Here is a 22,340-nt window from a genome sequence, read left to right as displayed (position 1 = left end):
ACAAAACAAAACAAAATAACCCTTTATATGTAGAAAAAAATAAAAGTGAAATAATGAGTAAATTTTGCCCTAACATTAGCAATTCCCAGAGTATAGTGGGTTTTGTCAGAGATAATGAATACACAGAAACTGATGAAGCAAAATTAATGCAAAATTTCAAAAGTATTAAGAATATAATGAAGATTGTCATCTAATCCCTTTTATGTTAGAAATGAGGAAACTCAGGGGCGCCTGGGTGGCGCAGTCGGTTAAGCGTCCGACTTCAGCCAGGTCACGATCTCGCGGTCCGTGAGTTCGAGCCCCGCGTCAGGCTCTGGGCTCATGGCTCAGAGCCTGGAGCCTGTTTCCGATTCTGTGTCTCCCTCTCTCTCTGCCCCTCCCCCGTTCATGCTCTGTCTCTCTCTGTCCCAAAAATAAATAAACGTTGAAAAAAAAAATTAAAAAAAAAAATGAGGAAACTCAAACTCAGAGAAAATCACATAGAAAATTTAGTGACAGAATTGGCACTAAGCCAGATATTTTGCCACTTATCTAATACAGGAATTTTACTTCTTACCATACTGTCTTTTCTAGTCAAAAAATTAAAATTCCAAGATAAAATAATGGTTAATAAAAATTACATATAGATATATTTACTCATTGTCTGACTCAAGTTAATAATCAAATATGATTTCAATGATATCTTACCTGGTGAAAATCGAATGTCTGAAATAATATCTTTCCTGTGATGAAAAGACACAAGATCTTCTAGAGTATCTGCATTTGCCATTAAGAAACTTCCATCATTCAGACCTACAGCTAAAGCTTTACCATCAGGAGAAAAACAGCAACATCTCCCACCTAAAAGAGAGCATATATATTGGGTGATTTTCTTCTATTTAAAAAAATCATGTTAAGGAACTTTTATTGTCAAAGAGAATTCCTGTATTCATTATGATCTCAAATCAATATTCAAAAGGAGTCACAGGATGCAGGCAACAAAGTTTTCTACTGAAATCAGCGGTAATTAGGCAATAATTAATACAAACCATCTTCTCTTCTGGACATAACTAAAGTAAGGACTAATATTTATCTTAAAAAACCAAGTTGAGGGGCGCCTGGGTGGCGCAGTCGGTTAAGCGTCCGACTTCAGCCAGGTCACGATCTCGCGGTCTGTGAGTTCGAGCCCCGCGTCAGGCTCTGGGCTGATGGCTCAGAGCCTGGAGCCTGTTTCCGATTCTGTGTCTCCCTCTCTCTCTGCCCCTCCCCCGTTCATGCTCTGTCTCTCTCTGTCCCAAAAATAAATAAACGTTAAAAAAATAAAAATAAAATAAAATAAAAAAAAAAACCAAGTTGATGAGAAAGAACGAGAGATTTTAGCTAACATAAAAAGCCAATGACATATGTGGAAATATTTTTTTGTAAGTGGTTGCTACCTCTGTAGTTTCTATTCTACAATCAGAAATTTAAGAAAAAAGGCCATCTTTATAAATATGCTTTCAAATTTGAAAAAAAATATGACAATAAACAATTATTAGGCAAAACTAGGAAGATCTATTAATGCATGGAAGATCTAACCATGCATGAAGAAATAATAATGCTAATATTAATTTTTAAAAATCAGGGTTAATATGTACTGGGAAATAAACAATAATGGGGTTACCCTGACAGCAAAGGATACAGCAGACATAGTGTTTGCACAACATTTAGAGAGGGAGGGATGAGGTACAGCTCTAACAAAATGAAAAGTTACAGAATAAATTGAGAATAAGTCATGTATTATCATTTAATTATCAAGAATACATTGGTAATGAATAAATCTAGGATGATTTCTGAGATTTAGGAGTAAGAGATGATGGTGGTCTGGAGCAGGGTAGCTGGAGTAGAGGTATACTTTGAAGATAGAGCTGGCAGGACTTTGACTAACTGGGAGCAGAATAGGAGAAAAAGATAAAAGTCAAGGCTATTTTTTTTTTCAATGATGATGTCATTTACCAAGATGGAAAAAACTAGCAGAGGTACATGTGTTTGATTTCGTACCCATGAAGCTAAGGATACCTATGACAAATTCAAGTGAAGATATCAATAAGCCAGTTTGATATAATTATACTTCTCTGGAGTCCAAGGGAGAGGCTAAACTGGAGATATAAGTATGGAAGACGTAGCATGGTAGGTAGTAGTCACAGTCATGAAACTGGATAAGAGCTTGTTATTAATTTATTGACTCTCAGCTCCAAATCCAACCTTTCTTTCCTGCTATACAATACAGCTGAGCCCTGCTGACATTTTTTCCTTTTCCTAAACTTGATTTTAGCCAATGGAGGGTACTGTACTGGAGGGCCCCTACAAGGCCAAAGAAGAAGGAAGGGATTTTTCCTTCCTCTGGTGTGCTAGAACCAGTAGATTAGATTCATGAAGGGGTAGGGGTAGATGTTGGGATGCAGTTGGGAATGGGAGATTTTCTCTGCCCCCCATAGCAAAAGATTTCCTAGATCAGCCCTTTGGCAAGCTTCTTTTCCACTTGCACCCACATCCTTTCTAAAGAGATCTGAATCTCAGCTTGGGAAAAGAGGGGAAGGGTTCATTCCTTAATCACCATCCACTAGCCCTACAGCTGGTAGCTGCTTTTTGCAGTTGCTATATCTATACCCCTTAGAATACCACCTTTCATTAGTTAACACTTATTCATATTAAATTTTCCCTATTCCAATTCCTGGGGTGGTTTCTGTCTCTTGATTGATACAGAATTGATACTGAAGTAGTCACAGGAGACAGATCACTAAAGATGGGATTTTTGGAATTGGCTTAGTCATGCCTTTGGGCTTAAGCACAGTGCTGGGCCCTTGCCAAAGGGAAATGGGATGTTAGTAATCAAGGTATGCATTGCCATAACAATCAAGTTGTCTCCTACATCCCGCAGTTAACTGTCACTTCTACTGAAGTAAAATGCCCTGGGAGTCCAAGAGGCTGCTGCCTTTGACCATCACAAAAATAATGATGACCACAAGGACTGTGCTGTGCAAAAGATTCCGAGTGCATGGGACATTTAACAGAAAGATGTAACATGGTAACATGCTCTGGTCCTTAACCCTTCAGCATCTGTCATGGTCTGAATAGAGAGAGCTTACACTGCAGACCTAGAAGAATCTCTGACAGGGCTGATGTGGCTGAAAATTAAATACAAAACTTAATTGTGCAGGTTGCAAATTTACAATGTGAGTTGAATTCCCAGACTCACCAAATTTCTTCTGATTGGTAAAGGAAGAAATTTGGACTGTGGAATGGGAGCATCTGACTGGATTCAGACAAAACTGAAAATCTTTAATTTCTGTATTATTCAGAGTCTCGCAGCCAGTGCAAATAGTTTGCTCTCCTGTGTCTGGGAAGACTGGCCTTCTGGTGCATATGCCTTGAAGGGATATTTAACCTTAAGAAGAGCCATTACAACCATTTCTCTGCTGTCACTAGATCCTCAGCTTGGATCAAATCTCTGTGTGCTCTAACGCAGAGGTTAGCAAACATTTTCTTAAAGGACCAGACAGTAAATATTTTCAGCACTGCAGGCCATATGATCTCTGTCACAACTACTCAACTCTGTTATAGTGCAAAAACAGATCTTAGGCAATACATAAATGAATGGACATGGTGGTGTTCCAATGACATGTACACAATCAGGAGGTGGGCTGGATTTGCTGACCTCTGATATAGAGGGAGGAATCAAAAAGTTTAGGGAGGTAAGAACATTGAAGTAGATTTTTCATAGGCAACGTGTACACTCACCCACCAACTACATCCCCCAAAAAGTCTAAAAACTAGTTCCTTCACAAGAGCATTTAGAAATACATTAACTAAGGGCAGCATCTACATCCTTGAAAAGTTCTTTGATGTCCTCCTATGTAGATCAGGAATGAGAGCTGTCCCCAATAATATGGGCTCCCTGATTCAACAGGGATAACCCAGGAAATGCAGAAGCCAAGTAGCAGCACTTAAAAGACAGGGCAGATTCTTTACCGAAAATGGCAGCAGGAATACACTAATAATCAGAATGTTTTGGCCTGTGGAGATTTCTTTTGGTGACTAATCAATCATGGTGTCTGCAGGAATTCAATAGATGAGTAGGCTACTAAATTAGTCTTTGATCTATATGACAGAAAAAACCCCAGACCTGGTGGCTAAAAAAACCAGACTTAAATTCTCATCCTATTTTCAGTCCAAGGTCAATTCATATACTCAGAGCCCCTTGGTTAAAAAGCGAAGGCTAAGTCACACTGAGGAGGAACCTATAGCAATGTCATCGTATAAAATATATCCTCTAACAATCGGTGGCCAAGAATGATTATTTCCATGAAAAGAATACCCATACTATCAGGAGTTAGTAAACAGGGGCTCTGAACTGACGCTAATTCTGTGGATTCCATCCAGTTCGTGAATTATAACATATACCTGGCAACTTGTAGAATCCACTAGGCTGGCTCTGTGATCCATGGGTAAGAGTCATTATAACAGGAAGAAATAAGTGAAAACCCCTGGAAATTCCTCTATCAAGACAATAAATCAGAAGCAAAACTGCAAGCCTCAGAATTACAAAATTACAAATATCAGCGATACCACCAAAGACTTGAAATATGCAGTGGTAAGAATACCTATCACATTTAAACTTGCCTGTTTGGTCTGTGTGAAATAAGATGGGTTTCAGATACTACCTACGGATAACAAATTTAATCAGGTAGCAATGCTAACTGAAGCTACTCTTCCAGAACTTTACCAGAAAAAACAAACACAATCCCTGGCATTTTGCATGCAGCTATTGCCCTGGTTAATGATTTTTTTTTTTTTTTCCTCCATCCCGATTTGTAAGGACCACCAGAGCAGTCTGCTTTTACCTGGCTTGTATCTGTGTATACCTTCAAAGCCTTGCCTCAGGGCTATTCAACTCTCCTGTTTTTTGCCATAATATAGTCCACAGAGATCCTGAGCGTCTGGACATTCCACAAAAAATCTCAATGGTCCACTACATTGATGACATTATGCAGAATGGATCTGGGGAACAGGAAGCAACAACTTTAGATGCCTTAGTAAGACCTAAGTGAACTGAGACAGAAGATAATTCCTACAAAAATTAAGGAACCTGCCATCTCAGTGAAGCTTCTGGGGATCCAATGATCGGGAGCATATTAAGATATTTCCTCTAAGGTGAAAGACAAATTGCTGTATTTTCCATTACCCACTATAAACAAAAGGAGCAAAATGCCTGGTATACCTTTTTGGAAGCCTACACCACATTTGAGTGAGCTGTTTCTACCCAACTATCAAGTCACTATAAGGCTTCCCTGGGGCCAGAACAAGAGAAGGCAAGCTGATCTTCCATTGGGCCCTTATCATCTAGCAAATCTAATGATACTCAAAACGTCTGTGGTAAACAGAAATGCTGTTTCCAGAAGAATGCCTCTGGAAAGCTACCAAAGGAGAATCATACTGCAGATCTCTTAGATTTGGGAGAAAATCCATACTCTCCTTTGCAAATAACTAATTTTCTTTTCAGAAGGAGTTTCAGCCTTGCTACTAGGCCTTGGTAGACAGTAAATGCCTAACTATGGGATATCAAGTGACTGTGTATCTTAAGCTTCCGGAACATCATGAACCGAAAGTTACATGACCAACCTAGTCACAGATTGGGTATGCACAACAGCAATCTATCGTCAAGTGGAAAAGGGATATAAAAGATGAGCCTTGGATAGATCTGGAAGTCAGAAGTAATGAACAGGTGGCTCAGGATCCATCAATAATTCCTGCTGCAATACCTCGTCTCTCTCTATTGATACCTATGGCCTCAAGGGTATTCATTGATTATCAGCTGAATGAGGAAGAAAAACAATGAGCCATATTTACAGATGCTTCTATGCAGTATATGTCAGCACCCACCTGAAAGCACTAGAGCCCTACTCGGCGGTAGCCCTGAGGGACAGCTTTGAAGTAACATTTCACAACAGGCAGCACCTGGAGCAGGTACATTTAGTTTTCCACATTTGTAGTGACAGAAGACAGGATAAACAGATTTACATGGACTCATTAGCAACTGTGAACTATCTGAATAATCAGTTAGGAACTGAATTCTTTCAGGATTAGAAGATTAGAGATGAGGAAATCTGGAAAATCGAACTTTCAGAAAGGGCACAGGTGTGAAGATTTTTGCATCTCAGGGAATGCCCAACAAAAAGCATCCACTACAGAGGAGACTCTCAGTAATCAGACAAAATAAATGCTCCAGGGACCTCAGAGCAGCCTCTTTTCCTAGGCAGCTAGCACTTACTCCGTGGGCTTGTGGTAAGTAGCATGGATGGAGTTTATGCTTGAGTTAGAAAACATGAACTCTCTTTTCCAAGGTTATCTTGCTACCACTACCATTACCACTGAGTGTCTACTCTAACAGTAGAGAGCACCCGAACTTCTGATATGGCACCATTCCCCAGGGAGATTGGCCAGCCAGCGGGTAGCATGTTGACTATACTGGACCTCTTCTACTTTGGAGAAGGCAAAGATTCATCTTCACGAGAATAGATGTGAATCCTGGATTTGCCTTACCTGACTGACCATTATGCTTCATCTAGCACCATCATCCATGGACACATGGGATGGATGCCCTATCCACTAACATAGAATTCCATGCTTCTGATCAAGGAACTTCAGGCAAAAAATGTGCATTAGGCTCATACCCATGGAATTAAATGATTTTATCACAACTCCCACTACTCCAAGAAAGCTAGTATGGCTTACTGAAAACTAATGGATGTCACCATCTGGGAAACAACACCCTGAAAGACTGGGCTTTTGTCTTACAGAATGCAATATATACTCTGAATCACAGTTCATTACATGGTGCTGTCTACCTCATGGCCAGTTACATGGGTCTGGAAAATCAAGAAGTGGGAGTGATTCTTCTCAGTACTAAATCTAATAACCAACTTGCACTATTTTGTTTTGCATCCTGGCAAATCTGAGCTCTGCTTCTTTAGTCTTGACTCCTAAGAGCAGGGACAATTCTTTTACCAGGGAACATACTGATTCCTCTGAATGGGAATGTAGACTGCCACCTGGTCATGTTGGGCTCCTTATGACAGTGAAACAACAGGCAAAGAAAGGGGCTGTTACTCTTCTTGCTGGAGTGGCTGATCGCAATTATAGAGGGGAAACTGAGTTACTGCTACACACTGAGGGCAAAGGAGACTATATCTGGGACCTGGAGGGTTCATTAGGATGCCCCTTAGTCTTCTATGACCAATAGTGAAACTTAATAGAAAACCAGGAAAAAAACAGGTAGAAATATTGAAATTTCACCTAATTTAGCAATGAAGGTTTGGGTTACTCATGAGCTAAGTAACTCCAACCACCTGAGGTTTCTGGCTCAGGACAAAGAAAATATGAAATGGGTAGAAGAAGAAGGAAGTCAGAGATGACAACCACAGGCGCCTGACTGGCTCAGTCGCTTAGGTGTCCGACTTCAGCTCAGGTCATGATCTCATGGTTCATGAGTTCAAGCTCCACATCGGGCACTCTGCTGTCAGCACTGAGCCCACTTCGGATCCTCTCTCCCCCCCCTCTCTGCCCCTTCCCTGCTTGTTCTTTCTCTCAAAAATAAACATTAGGAAAAAAAGGGGGCTAGGGCACCAAGAATAATTTAAAAAACAAACAAAAAGAGTTATCAATCACAGCCCATAGCCAGTTACAGAAATAAGGACTAGACATAAATGCTTGTGTATATATAAGCTATTTATTTTTTGTTTTTTAAATAATTACATCCAAGTTAATTAACATACAGCGTAATGGTTTCAAGAACAGAATTTAGTGATTCATCACTTACATATAACACCGAGTGCTTATCCCAAGTGTCTTCCTTAATGCCCCTTGCCCATTTAGCCCATCCCCCACCCAACACCCCTTCAGCAACCCTCAGTTTGTTGTCTGTATTTAAGAGTCTCTTATGGTTTGTTCCCCTCCTTGTTTTTATATTATTTTTGCTTCCTTCTCTCTTCTTTTTAATACTTTACATAAGTTTGTTGATGGTTAACTTTACAATTTAGTCTGAAGTAAAAGAATATTCAGTAAGACTATGAATTTGAGAGTCATGAGTAGAATCATGTTGGAATGAATACAATAACTGTGGGAACTGTATGTCTTCGAATTTGGGGGAGAGGGTGAGAATTTCTTCACTTGTACCAGGAATAGTTGCATCTCTTTGGTTAGAAACTTTTTGGGTAGAACATAAACATAAGGTTAGTTCTGTGGTTATACCGAAGTTCAAGTGTTTGTAAAAGATGTACAGGGACGCTAATTAGACAAAGGGGTAGTCTGTGCCAGTTATTATTTATTGCCTCTTAGTTCCAAATCTACCATTCTTTGGGCCTTGTAGACTTCTCTCTTTTGCCCGCTGATACAAAGCTTTGCCAATAGAGGGTGCTGGAAAGACACTACAAGTCCAAAGCAGGAGAAAGGGGCTCTCCTTCAGGCCTCCAGTGTTGGATTTTACCTACAGAGCCAGAGCCAGAGCACTGGTGTGTAGGGAGCCTGAAGCACCCCCACGGCGGCAGCACCCCCCCCCCACTGTGGCAGCACCCCCCCTCCCCGCTGTCCCCACTGCGGCAGCAAATTTCAGCAAATTTTCCCGCTGTCGCAGTAATGGGCCTAACGATTCAGCTGTGGTTTGCAGTCTCTAGCAAGATGCTCTGCTAAGACAGCAGCGGCCCTCACCAGTCAACAGTCAACTTTGCCCTGGGTTAAGTTCTTCTCCAAAAAGCCCACTTGCCATTCAGTTCTGATCTGTACCCTCTGGCAAGCTTTTTCTTTAGCTAGTGACCGCTGTCTCTCTGTTCCACTGAGGGAGGCCTGTACTCTCTGGCAAGCTTCTTCACCACTGACAGACTGTTATGATGGCAGTTACACCCTTTCCAAACACCTCTGCATCTCCTTTAACTTCTTTCTTTGTTCATTATCCCTCAGCTAACTAGGCCTAGTAGCTGCTTTCTATAGCCTTCAGTAGGTAAACACCTTCTACTAGTTAATAATTCTTATTATTAAAATTTCCATGTTAAAATAACTAGTATAGTGTCTGTCTTCTAACTGGACAATGACTGATACAGTCACACAAAGTGCAAGTGTACAAATGAAATAAAAACAGCCAGGGAGAACCCAGGAGCATTTCTATATGTAGAGAGTAGGAAGAAGAGGCAGAGCCAGTTAAGGGAAGAAGAAAAAAAGAAGTCAGTAAGATAGAGAGGGAGAAAGACATGCATGGGTTCCAAAGCCAAGTGAAAAATGTATTTCAGAAAAGAAGGGATGATCAGTTATGTCAAAAACTGCTGTGAGGTAGAGTGAGGACCCAGAGGTGACCAAGAGATTGGCAGCAGATTCAATGGACAAATAGAAACAAAAGCCTAACTGGGGTAAGGTTTGTGAAGCAAATGTCATGTGAAAATAGAGAAGACAGTATCGCCTTTTGAGTATCACCCATTTCGAGGAGTTCTGCCACAAAGGAGAGCAGAGAAACAAAATGGTAGTGAGACTAGTCATCACAACTGCACACTGTATTCAACCCTATTCAGCTGGTTGAACGGAGGCTTAGAGCAGGGGGAAAGTTGAGTTTAAGCAAACATTAACCTAATAAGCATCCTTTTAAATGCATAGCTGAGCTCCTTAAAAACTAAAAACAAACCAACCAACAAACAAAAAAACCCTCTCAGGGATGAAAACTAAATAAAGGGCAAAAAAACAAGAGTAGTAAAATAAAGTCACAGCTGCTCTGAGGGTACAGGAGAGGTCTTGCTCCTGGGCTTCCTGGATAAAACTGCAATCTTTGAAGGGTTATACAGTCGATGTAGTCATCCAGTACTGGTTTTCAAGTTCTAGGTTACTTTTAAGTTCCAAAATACCAATACTGAAGGTGTAATACATTATTTCCAAATTTAAAAATAATCTGGTATCTGGATCATTCGCATCTTAAGGCATCCAGAATATTTTCCTACTTCTCTCAAGCTTTATGGAGGTGACAATCAACTAAGCAAAGCTTTGACTGCGTGAATAATTCTTCCTCTAGTTCAAAGACTTTTTCTACAAGTCAAATGTGAACACTGTATTAGTGTCCTAGAGCTGCTATTACAATTACCACAAACTGAGTCGCTTAAAACAACAGAAACCTATTCTTTCACATTTCTGGAATTTAGGGTCTGAAATCCAGGTGTAGGCAGGACTATGCTCCTCTGAAAGCTCTAGGAAGGATCCTTCCTGTCTTCTCCCTGGCTTCTGGAGTTTGCCACTAATCCTTGATGTTCCTTGGCTTGTAGACTCATCACCTCAATTTCTGCCTCCTGTTATTACATCACACTCTCCCTTTGTGTCTGTGTCTCCACACAGCCTTCTTATAAGAACACATACTAGTCATTCAGTGTAGAGTCCATCCTGATTCAGTATGACCTCATCTTGATGACATTTGCAAAGACCCTATTTCCAAATAAGGTCACATTCAAATGTAAGTGGGTTAGGACTTACACATATCATTTTGGGGGACACAATTCAATCCACATTAGACATGACAGTAGTAAATTAGAATTTCCTTCTATAAATCTCAAATCTAAGGACAAAGAAAACTGGAAATGCTTCCTTTTAAGCAAACATTATAGCTTGTTATCAATAAAAGGGCTATAGTCCCTACTAAAAAAAATTAAAAGTTATTAAAAAAGATGTCCTCAAATAAGAGAGAGCAGTATATGATGAGTCAGAGGAAATTTGGAACTGGATTTTATTTATATATTTTCACCTTACTCAGATTAGTATGAAGTATAATATAGGGCCTTTTGAACATCTGGGAAAATTTGCACAAGACTAATTACTTTTGCAACTCAATAACAATACCATTAATGGGCTTTCTTGTTAAGACTGCTTTAAAAAGAAAGATTATTGCATTTCCAAGTTTCCATGCTGAAAGTTTCTCCATTTTATGAAGTATTTATTTTTAAACAAATTATTAATTAAAATAAGGTAATACAGATATATTTTTATAATTGTGTCATTTCACTTGATTTATATTTACAAATTTTGTACTTAATTATACTATTAGTTTCAATGATTTTTATTTTAACATTTCTTTTATAAATATATGAAGAAAGAAAATACAGATTTAACTACATACAGTTTCTTCCCCTTCCACCCCCCAAAACCTCCAAATACCTGTACTGTCCTTTAACTGAGTACTACAATGATATCTCAAGGGAAGAGCAAGTTTTAAAAATATGCCTGGCAGTAGAGAAAGACATCAGGAAATAGACTTCTATATCCTGACTTGGGTTGTAGACAGAGGGGAAAAATTGTACTGAAGATTCACAAATGCAGCATAGCTTATGCAGATCTTAGATTTGAAGTTATACTAACTATATGATCTATGCAATCCTAGTGAAAAAAAAAAATCCTTAGTAGTTCTGGATAGTAGCAACCCAGGCACCTGGGAGAAGGAAACACAAAATCACTCTGGAAATACACCTTTGATCCAGACTTCAGAGAAACCCCACAAGTAAAGAAAGCCCAATTAAACATAAATTTATAATCCAAATATTCAAGCACAAAAGAAAATAGAACACCAGGAAGGAGTCAGCAGAAAAATAACACCAAAACAGCAGAAAAAAAACACTGCATAGTCAGATCCCAAAGGATGTCAGATAACTAAATTTCATAATCTTTATCTGATAAGTAAAGATTAAAGACATAAAAAAGGAAAGCTAAAACACAAAGAATTAATATGTTATAAAAAATCTAAGGAATTTGAAAGAAAATAAAATTCCTAAAAATAAGAATTATCACACCTAACAGGTAGGTTAAACAGCAGATGTGAAAGAGAAAGAGCTAATAATTCAGCCATAAAAAAAAAAAAACAAAACGAAATCTTGCCATTTTCAATGACATGGATAGAGCTAGAGAGTATAATGCTAAGTAAAATAAGTTAGTCAGAGAAAGACAAATACCATCTGATTTCACTCATGTGTGGAATTTAAGAAACAGAACAAATGAGAGAAGGGATATAAAAAGAGGGAGGCAGGGGCACCTGGGTGGCTCAGTCGGTTAAGCGTCCGACTTCGGTTCAGGTCATGATCTCACAGTTTGTGGGTTCGAGCTCCGCATTGGGCTCTGGGCTGACAGTTCAGAGCCTGGAGCCTACTTAAGATTCTGTGTCTCCCTCTCTCTCTCTGCCCCTCCCCTACTCATGCTCTGTCTCTCTCTCAAAAATAAATAAAACTGTTAAAAACAAATGATTGTTTCACTATATGCTAATTTGGATGTAAATTAAAAAAAATAAAAAGTTAAATTAAAAAAAAAAAACAGAGAGGCAAATGAAGAAACAGACTCTTAACTACAGAGAACAAACAGATGGTTCCCAGAATGGAGATGAGTGGAAGATGAGTGACACAGGTGATGGGTATTAAGAGTGCATTTGTTGTGATGTGCACTGGGTGGACATTGTATGTAAGCCCTGAATCACTAAATTGTACACCTGAAACTGATATTACACTGTACGTTAACTGGAGTTTAAATAAAAAAACTTTTAAAAAGAAAATTAAGAACTAGAATAAGATCTTAAAATTTCCAGAATACTGCAGAGAGAGAAAATATGAAGTGAGCCAAGACATGGAATAATACTACATAATTAAAACATAAAAATCCTCTTAAAAACTCAGGTTTGCACCAATGCTAATATCATCCTCAATGGAGAAAAACAGAGCTTTCCCTCTAAGGTCAGGAACAAGGCAGGGATGTCCACTCTCACCACTGTTGTTCAACATAGCATTGGAAGTCTTAGCCTCAGCAATCAGACAACACAAAGAAATAAAAGGCATCCAAATCAGCCAGGCGGAGGTCAAATTTTCACTCTTCGCAGATGACATGATATTCTATATGGAAAACCTGAAAGATTCCACCAAAAAACGGCTAGAACTCATCTGTGAATTCAGCAAAGTTGCAGGATATAAAATCAATGCACAGAAATCGGTTGCATTCCTATACACCAATAATGAAGCAACAGAAACAGAAATAAAGGAATTGATCCCATTTACCATTGCACCAAAAACCATAAAATACCTAGGAATAAATCTTACCAAAGAGGTGAAAGATCTATACACTGAAAACAATAGAAAGCTTATGAAAGAAATTGAAGAAGACACACAAAAAAATGGAAAAAGATTCCATGCTCCTGGATAGGAAGAACAAATACTGTTAAAATGTCAATAGTACCCAAAGCAATCTACATATTCAGTGCAATCCCTATCAAAATAACACCAGCATTCTTCACAGAGCTAGAACAAACAATCCTAAAATTTGTATGGAACCAGGAAAGACTCCGAATAGCCAAAGCAATCTTGAAAAAGAAAACCAAAGCTGGAGGCATCACAATCCCGGACTTCAAGCTGTATTACAAAGCTGTCATCATCAAGACAGTATGGTACCGGCATAAAAACAGATACTCAGATCAATGGAACAGAATAGAGAACCCAGAAATGGACCCACAAATGTATGGCCAACTAATCTTTGACAAAGCAGAAAAGAATATCCAATGGAATAAAGACAGTTTCTTCAGCAAGTGGTGCTGGGAAAACTGGACAGCGACATGCAGAAGAATGAACCTGGACCACTTTCTTACACCATACACAAAAATAGACTCAAAATGGATGAAAGACCTAAGTGTAAGACAGGAAGCCATCAAAATCCTCGAGGAGAGAGCAGGCAAAAACCTCTTTGACCTCGGCTGCTGCAACTTCTTACTCAACACGTCTCCAGAGGCAAGGGAAACCAAAGCAAAATGAACTGTTGGGACCAAATCAAAATGAAAAGCTTCTGCACAGCAAAAGAAACAATCAGCAAAACTAAAAGGCAACCGACAGAATGGGAGATGGTATTTGCAAACGACATATCAGATAAAGGGTTAGTATCCAAAATCTATGAAGAACTTATGAAACTCAACACCCAAAAAACAAATAATCCAATGAAGAAATGGGCAAAAGACATGAACAGACACTTCTCCAAAGAAGACATCCAGATGGCCAACTGACACATGAGAAAATGCTCAACATCACTCATCATCAGGGAAATACAAATCAAAACCACAATGAGATACCACCTCACACCTGTCAGAATGGCTAACATTAACAACTGAGGCAACAACAGATGTTGGCAAGGATGTAGAGAAAGATGGATCTCTTTTGCACTGCTGGTGGGAATGCAAACTGGTGCATCCACTCTGGAAAACAGTATGGTGTTCCTCAAAAAATTAAAAATAGAACTACCCTACAACCTAGCAATTGTACTACTAGGTATTTATCCAAGGGATACAGATATGCTGTTTCGAAGGGGCACATGCACCCCAATGTTTAGAGCAGTACTATTGACAATAGCCAAAGTATGGAAAGAGCCCAAATGTCCATCGATGGATGAATGGATAAAGAAGATATGTATACACACACACGCACGCACGCAATGGAGTATCACTCGGCAATCAAAAAGAATGAAATCTTGCCATTTGCAACTACGTGAATGGAACTAGAGGGTATTATGCTAAGTGAAATTAGTCAGTTGGAGAAAGACAAATATCATATGACTTCATTCATATGAGGACTTTAAGATACAATACAGATGAACATAAGGGAAGGGAGGCAAAAATAATATAAAAACAGGGAGGGGGACAAAACATAAGACTCTTAAATAGAGAGAACAAACAGAGGGTTACCAGAAAGATTGTGGGAGAGGGGATGGGCTAAACGGGTAAGGGGCATTAAGGAATCTACTCCTGAAATCACTGTTGCACCATATGGTAACTTGGATGTAAATTAAAAAATAAATTATTAATAAAAAATAAATAAAGTAAAAACATTTCTTCCTCAAAAAAAAACTCAGGTTTGCAAAAAACAGCTAGCAAACAACAAAATGGCAATAAACACATGCCTATCAATAATTATTTTAAATGAAAGTGTATTAAATGCTTCAATCAAAAGACAGAGTAGCTGAAAGAATAAAAATATAAGACCCATCTATCTATTGCCTACAAGAGACACACTGTAGAAGTAAGGTCACACACAAAGTGCAGGAATGAAAAAAGATATTCTATGTAAATGGAAACCAAAAGAAGCTGGGCAGCTACACTTTTGTCAGACAAAATTGACTTTAACACAAAGACTATAATAAGAGACAAAGAAAAGAAGGTCAATACATAAGGATAAAGGAGTCAATGCAGGAGGATGTAACGTTTGTTAATATTTATGCACTCAACAGAAGAGCACCTAAATACATAAAGCACATGTTAGCAGGCCTAAAGGAAGAAGTAGACAGCAATACAATAATAGTAGGGGACTTTAATACCTTACTCACATCAATGGATAGATCATCTAGACAGAAAATTATTAAGGAAACATTGCCCTTAAATGGCATGTCACACCAGACGGACTTAACAGATATTTACAGAATATTCCATCCAAAAGCAAGAGAATACACATTCTTCTTGACTGCACGTGGAACATTTTCCAAGACAGATCATATGTTAGGCCACAAAACAAGTATTAATAAGTCTAGACTAAAATCATATCAAGCATCTATTCCAACTACAACAGTATGGAACTAGAAACTAATTACATGAAAAAAATGGAAAATTCACAAATACACAGAGATTAAACAGTATGCTACTGAACAACCAATGGATCAAAGAACTCAAAAGAGAAATCAAATAATACCTCGAGACAAACAAAAATGGAAATGTAACATCCCAAAATTTATGAGATACAACAAAAACAGTTCTAAGAGGGAAGTTCACAGTGATAAACGCTTACCTGAAGAAATAAAGTCTCAAATAAACAACCTAACTTTACACCTCAAGGAACTAGAGGAAAAAAAGAACAACTGAAGGCCACAGTTAATAGAAGAAAGCAAATAACAAAGATTAGAACAGAAATAAATCAAACAGAGACTAAAGTAATAAAAGGAAAAATTAATGAAACTAAGAACTGGTTCTTTGAAAAGACAAAATTGACAAACCTTTAGCTACACTAAGAAGCAAGAGAGGATACAAATAAGTAAAATCAGAAATGAAAGAGATGTTACAAATGATACCACAGAAACACAAAAGATCATAAGAGACTACTATGAACAATTATATGCCAACAAATTGGACAACCTAGAAGAAATGGATAAATTCCTAAAAACGTAAAACCTACCAAGACTGAATTATGATGAAACAGAAAATGTAACTAACATCAACTACATGTCAATTAAAAAAATCAGTTTGCTTTTTAAGAATTGCAATGTCAGTGATAAAATACTTTTGCTACTGGAACAGACCACTCCCACCATCTTATACTTGGAATTCCACTGGTTCAGACAAAGCAAACTGATGGAATTGCCAACAAGTCTTTATTAAAGAAACTCTAAGACTACATTTTAGAAGAAAATGATAGAAGAAAAAATGTCTGAGATACAAGAAGAAAATGTGAAGAAGTGAATAAGCATAGATAAGCCAAAGTAAACACTGACTGCATTAAACAATAATAATGTCCAATTGAAGAGGGATTAAAAAAACCAAATTCTCAAAAATTAAAAATAGAACTACCATATGATGCAGCAAGTCCACCCAGCAAGTCCTGGGTACTTATCTGAAGAAAATGAAAACACTAACTCAAAAAGACATATGCACCCCCATGTTCACTGCAGCATTATTTACAATAATCAAGATACAGAAACAACCTAAGCGCCTGACAGATAAATGGGTAAAGAAAATGGTGTGTAAATACACATACACAATGGAATACTATTCAGCCATAAAAATGAATGACATGTTGCCAAACACTATACCATCTCATTGATATGTGGAATCTAAAAAAACAAAAACAGGGGCGCCTGAGTGGCTCAGTTGGTTAAGCATCTGACTTCACCTCAGGTCATGATCTCACGTTTCTTGAGCTTGAGCCCTGTGTCAGGCTCTGTGCTGACAGCTCAGAGACTGGAGCCTGCTTCGGGTTCTGTATCTTCCTCGCTCTCTGCCCCTCCCCTGCTCACACTCTGTATCTGTATCTCTCTCTCTCTCTCTCTCAAAAATAAATTTAGGGGCGCCTGGGTGGCTCAGTCGGTTGGGTGACCGACTTCGGCTCAGGTCATAATCTCACGTTCCGTGAGTTCGAGCCCCGCGTCGGGCTCTGGGCTGATGGCTCAGAGCCTGGAGCCTGCTTCTGGTTCTGTGTCTCCCTCTCTCTCTGCCCCTCCCCCATTCATGCTCTGTCTCTGTCTCAAAATAAATAAACGTTAAAAAAAATAAATAAATTTAAAAACATTAAATAAAACAACAAACTCATAGATACAAAAAACACTGGTGGTTGCCAGTGGCAGGTGGGCAAAGTAGGTGACAGGGTTAAAAGGTACAAACTTCCAGTTATAAAATCAGTAAGTCATGGGCATACATGGTGACTATGATTAATAATCACTATATTAATAATAATCATAATTAATACTATATTGCATATTTGAAAGTTGTTAAAAGAGTAGATCTTAAAAGTTTTCATCATAAAAAGAAAACATTTTATAACTATGTATGGTGATGGATGTTAACTAGATTTATCATAGTGATTATTTCACAATATACACAAATGTTGGATCATTATGTTGTACACCTGAAACTAATATGCTATGTGTCAATTATACCTCGATAAAAAAAAGAAAGAAAATCTGAGGTCTATTAAAGGTATGTTCCAAATTTGATCAGCTTCCTATGGCCTTGTGAAGAAGAGTATTTGATACTGTGATTTCCTGTGTACACAGAGGTGTGACTATGGTTTTGTGATCTTACTGTAACCCTTCATGTAGAAAGTTCAGTATAGAAATGCTGATATAACATTTGGTAATCTCTAGATCTCAGGGGGAAAAAACAACTAAAGAATGAAAATGCTGGCCATCAATAACTCAAAAAAAAAAAAAAAAGAAGAAGAGACAGTGACAGGAGTTCAATTATTCTAGAGACAGTGATTAGTTTCAGATTTTTAGTTAAGTACAAATGTTGAATATAGTAACCCTAGAAGAACAGACTCTTTTAATAGAAGAAAAAAATAAATTAACTGACTGAATTACAAATTCATGTTACCTAACTTTAACTTGGCTCTTATTATGGCCTGACAATCCTTTCATCTGCTGTTTCTATCACATTTCTTACATTCCCAATTCCCAACCTTTTCAACCAGAGTTCCTCCTTCAATACCTCCATATTCTAAAATAACATTCCCTACCACCTCACTAAGAAATGTGAAGCTATCTGTACATCCTCATTTGCCCTAGGTTAATAATATCAGTCTTAATGCAATAACTGAGCCCCTTATCTCTCTATACTGACAGGCTAGCTTCATTTGCCTCCTACAAAATGTGCTTAGTTTTGTTTCACCCTAAAATATTCTCCCCTCAATTCTGCTACTCCTTTATAAATTAAGGCCTTCTTTCTTCGTTTTTGATTCTGAATTACATATATTCTATAGTCATAAAGGGTAGATAACTTGTTTTCTTCCTGTATTTTTAATTCCAACATGACACTGCAAACAGGTTCAGGATAGGTATGCTCACAGGAGGTCTCACAAAGCAAAGACTGGGTATAATTAATTTTCTTTATATAGCATCATGAGCAAGTGCACACAGAATAAATATGTTAAGCCTTTTTTATACACCTACTGTAGCTTTCTTAGATTTGTGAAGAGTTACAAAATTGTGACTAAATGTGACTAACATGTTAATCTGTGCTCAAGTCTGAGAGCCTCTTACCCTTTTTCAGTTTCCGGACAGCCAACATACAATGACTAGGAGACAGATCCCATATTCTTAAGGTTTTATCATCACTGACAGTAGCACAGATGGGCAGATAGGGATGTGTAGCCAAACCCCACACCTCTCCTTCCATGTGTCCCTACAAAGAGAACATAGTTAAGATAAATTTAACCTAAATATATGTGTTTTTAAAAGAAAACTAAAGACAACACCTGATAATATACGATAGGATAATGAATAATAGATTAATCTAAAACTTTCTCTTTGGAATATACCTTAAAATACCCCAGTAACAACTTTATCTTCACAATTACACTACAATCAGTTACTATTTAAACTAGTTTAAAATCCTAAAATATTCACTGAGTGAGGAGAATAGGAACTGGCTGCCTTGGAATGTTAATAACTGCCACAGAGGAGGAAGTTCCTGCATGTGAGAACAAGGAGTGCTGCAGACCTGCTCCCCAGTGAAACTGGTGAAATTAATAATAATAAAAAATTAAGGTCTCCGGAAATGGTTCCAAGGGAATATGACAAATGAAGAAACATTTACTCAAGAAAGTCTGCTAATATTTAGTAAGAACAATGAGCGTTTTGCAGTATTTGAACCAAGACCCACTCCTTTCCTCCCCATCTCCACCTCACTGACCTGAAAACTCCACACCAGACTGATGTAAACAACACAGGGTATGGATGCTCTCTCTCCTTTCCCTACTCTAATGGGCTATCTTCCCAGAAGGGGTAGGTGACTGCATTTCTTATCCTGCCCTCAATGCCTGCTAAAAGCTGAAACCTTGATGAGTGCTGGACACAGGTGGGAACTCCCTTCTGCCATCCCTATTCTGAGATGGAGGTTCTACACTGGGGGTCATGCCACTAAGAATACTGGGGCTTCAGTTCAACCCAAGAAGACTTGAGGCTACTGCTCCCTACTACCCCTTCCCCAAAATGGAGCACTCAGTTTCTAAAGCAAGGGACACTCAGAAAAGAGTCATCACTATCCAAACACTCAACTTCAGAGCCTTGGATCAGACAGTGTGCCTGGAAGAAAAAGCAAGCCATAAAATAGCTCCTAATGTCTTCTCAAAGGAAATGACTTCATTTGCTTCACAGTGTAGAAAAGTTCAAGTCTAAAGGTGCTCTCGAAAACAATGAAGGTTGTGACGAAAGGCAAATGGGAGCTGACTGGTACTCCTTAAACATACAGGCTACTCTGAAGACTAGTGAGTTTGCTCAACAGAACCAGGGCAATCTCAGAGATTGCTGGGAGGATACTGCTTCAAGTCAAAATCTCAAACATTAACCTACGAAAGGGGTGTCCCCTTTAAGGAGGCTGAGCGATTTGTGCTCTAGGGAAAGTGTTGAAAACAGTAGCAATTTAGTCAGCATCAGTCAGCAATTGAATGGAGTTCAGCGGCTGGGTGTAGTCAGGGAAAAAGACTATCAAAGAGGAGAGAAGACTTCCCAAATCATTTTATGGAGCCAAAATGGCCCTGATACCAAAATCAGACATCACTAGGAAACTATAGACCCATGATCCCTTATACATAGTATGTGGATGCTAAAATCCTCAACTAAGTACTAACGAACTGATTCTAACATATACAAAAAGAATTCTACACCATAACTAAGTGGGGTTTATCTCAGGAATGCAAGGTTGGTTTAAAAGATGAAAACCGGGGCGCCTGGGTGGCGCAGTCGGTTAAGCGTCCGACTTCAGCCAGGTCACGATCTCGCGGTCCGGGAGTTCGAGCCCCGCGTCAGGCTCTGGGCTGATGGCTCAGAGCCTGGAGCCTGCTTCCAATTCTGTGTCTCCCTCTCTCTCTGCGCCTCCCCCATTCATGCTCTGTCTCTCTCTGTCCCAAAAATAAATAAACATTGAAAAAAAAAAAGATGAAAACCAATTGATATAATACACCATATCAATAGAATAAAAAACAAAACCACATGATCTCTCAATAGACAAAGAAAAAGCCTTTGACAAGTGCTTTTGACAAATGACACAATCTTTCATGATAAAAACTTGCATCAAACTAGGAACAGAAGTGTCATTTGTCAATCTGATAAAGGGCATCTATGAAAAATCCAGTTAATACTAAATGGTACAGATTGAATACTTCCTCTGTCTGTTCTACTTCTAATCTACATTGTACTGAAGATTCCAGCCAGGATATTTAGCCACGAAAAAGAAATAACAGGCATCCCAATTGGAAGAGGAACAGTAAAACTACATTTGCAATTCACATGATCTTATATATAAAAAATCCTAAAAATCCACTAAAAAACTATTAGAATAAATGAGGTCCATTATACTATGAGACTTGTATACTAAAAACTATAAACCTGTTGAAAAAAGTTAAAGATGATCTAACTGAATGGAAAGATCCCATGTTCATGGATACAATTTAATATTGTTAAGAGGTGCTATTCCTCAAACTGACCCATAGAATGCTGCTACAAACACTGCTGTACATGTTTTTTTTTTTTTCTGTGTTCTTCTGAATGCCCGGTTATGTACATATATCTCCACACTTTTTTTTTTTAATTCCACTGTAGATAACATACAATGTTAGTTTCAGGTGTACAATATAGGGGTTCAATAGTTCCATGTATTATTCAGTGCTCATCAAGATTAAGTGTACTCTGAATCCCCATCACCTATTTCACCCATCCCTCACCCCCACCTTCTCTCTGGTAACCATCAGTTTGTTCTCTACAGTTAAGAGTCTGGTTTTTTGGTCTCTTTTTTTTTCCCTTTGCTCATTTGTTTTGTTTCTTAAATTCCACACAAGTGAAATCAGATGGTATTTGTCTTTCTCTGACTGGTTTATTTTGCTTAGTATCATACTTTCTAGCTATATCCATGTTGCCATCTTGCAAATGTCAAGATTTCATTCTTTTTATGGCTGAATAATATATTCAAAATAATATTCCATTTTATACACACACACACACCCGTCTTTTTTATTCATTCAGCAGTTGATGGGACACTTGAGCTGCTTCCATAGTTTGGCTATTATAAATAATGTTGCAAAAAAGATAGGGTGCATGTATCCTTTCAAATAGTGTTTTTGTATTTTTGGGTAAATACCCTGTAGTGTGACTATTGGATCACAGGGTAGTCCTATTTTTCATTTTTTGAGGAAACTCCATGCTATTTTCCGGAGTGGCTGCACCAGTTTGCATTCCCACCAACAGTGCAGGAGTACCCTTTCTCTCCACGACCTTGTCAATACTTGTCATTTCTTGAGTTTTTGATTTTAGCCATTCTGACAAGTATGAGGTGATATCTCACTGTGGTTTTGATTTGCATTTCCCTGTATATCTCCACACTTTTTCCCCCCACACTTTTAATTACTATAAGTTTTATCTTATTTCCCACATGGAGTTTCTCAAAAATTTCTGCACTCTTTTTGAGTATTGTTTCTTCTAGATGATTTTTTAAAAATCTTTCCAGAATTTTTGAAAAATATCGTTTGGATTTGGTTTATGATCATACTGAATTCATAAGTTATTTAGATGTTTTATGTCTTTAGTAAAACTTT

The 22,340-nt window shown here is 38.2% G+C and overlaps 1 protein-coding gene across 4 annotated transcripts in view; it reads right to left on the bottom strand.

Annotated features, from left to right (window-relative positions):
• EML5 (EMAP like 5) overlaps positions 1-22,340 on the bottom strand; it is a 180,163-nt gene that overhangs the window by 56,143 nt on the left and 101,680 nt on the right. For 3 of the 4 annotated variants that reach the window (XM_047080248.1, XM_047080247.1, XM_047080249.1), the window contains exons 21-22: positions 18,793-18,934; positions 688-840 (exon numbers count right to left, since the gene is read on the bottom strand). In XM_047080248.1, coding sequence (XP_046936204.1) covers positions 688-840; positions 18,793-18,934 — 295 coding nt within the window. Of the gene's footprint in view, positions 1-687; positions 841-11,435; positions 11,468-18,792; positions 18,935-22,340 lie in introns of those variants that run through there. The other variant, XM_047080250.1, reaches the window with a different exon arrangement.

The sequence above is a fragment of the Lynx rufus genome, unplaced genomic scaffold, assembly GCF_022079265.1.
Source record: "Lynx rufus isolate CCGP_SWC_20201006 ecotype Redwood Valley unplaced genomic scaffold, mLynRuf1.p SCAF_17, whole genome shotgun sequence".
In the NCBI taxonomy this organism is placed as follows: Eukaryota; Metazoa; Chordata; class Mammalia; order Carnivora; family Felidae; genus Lynx; species Lynx rufus.
The sequence above is the reverse complement of the archived record's forward strand: the minus strand, read 5'-3'. Positions and strand labels throughout refer to the sequence as shown.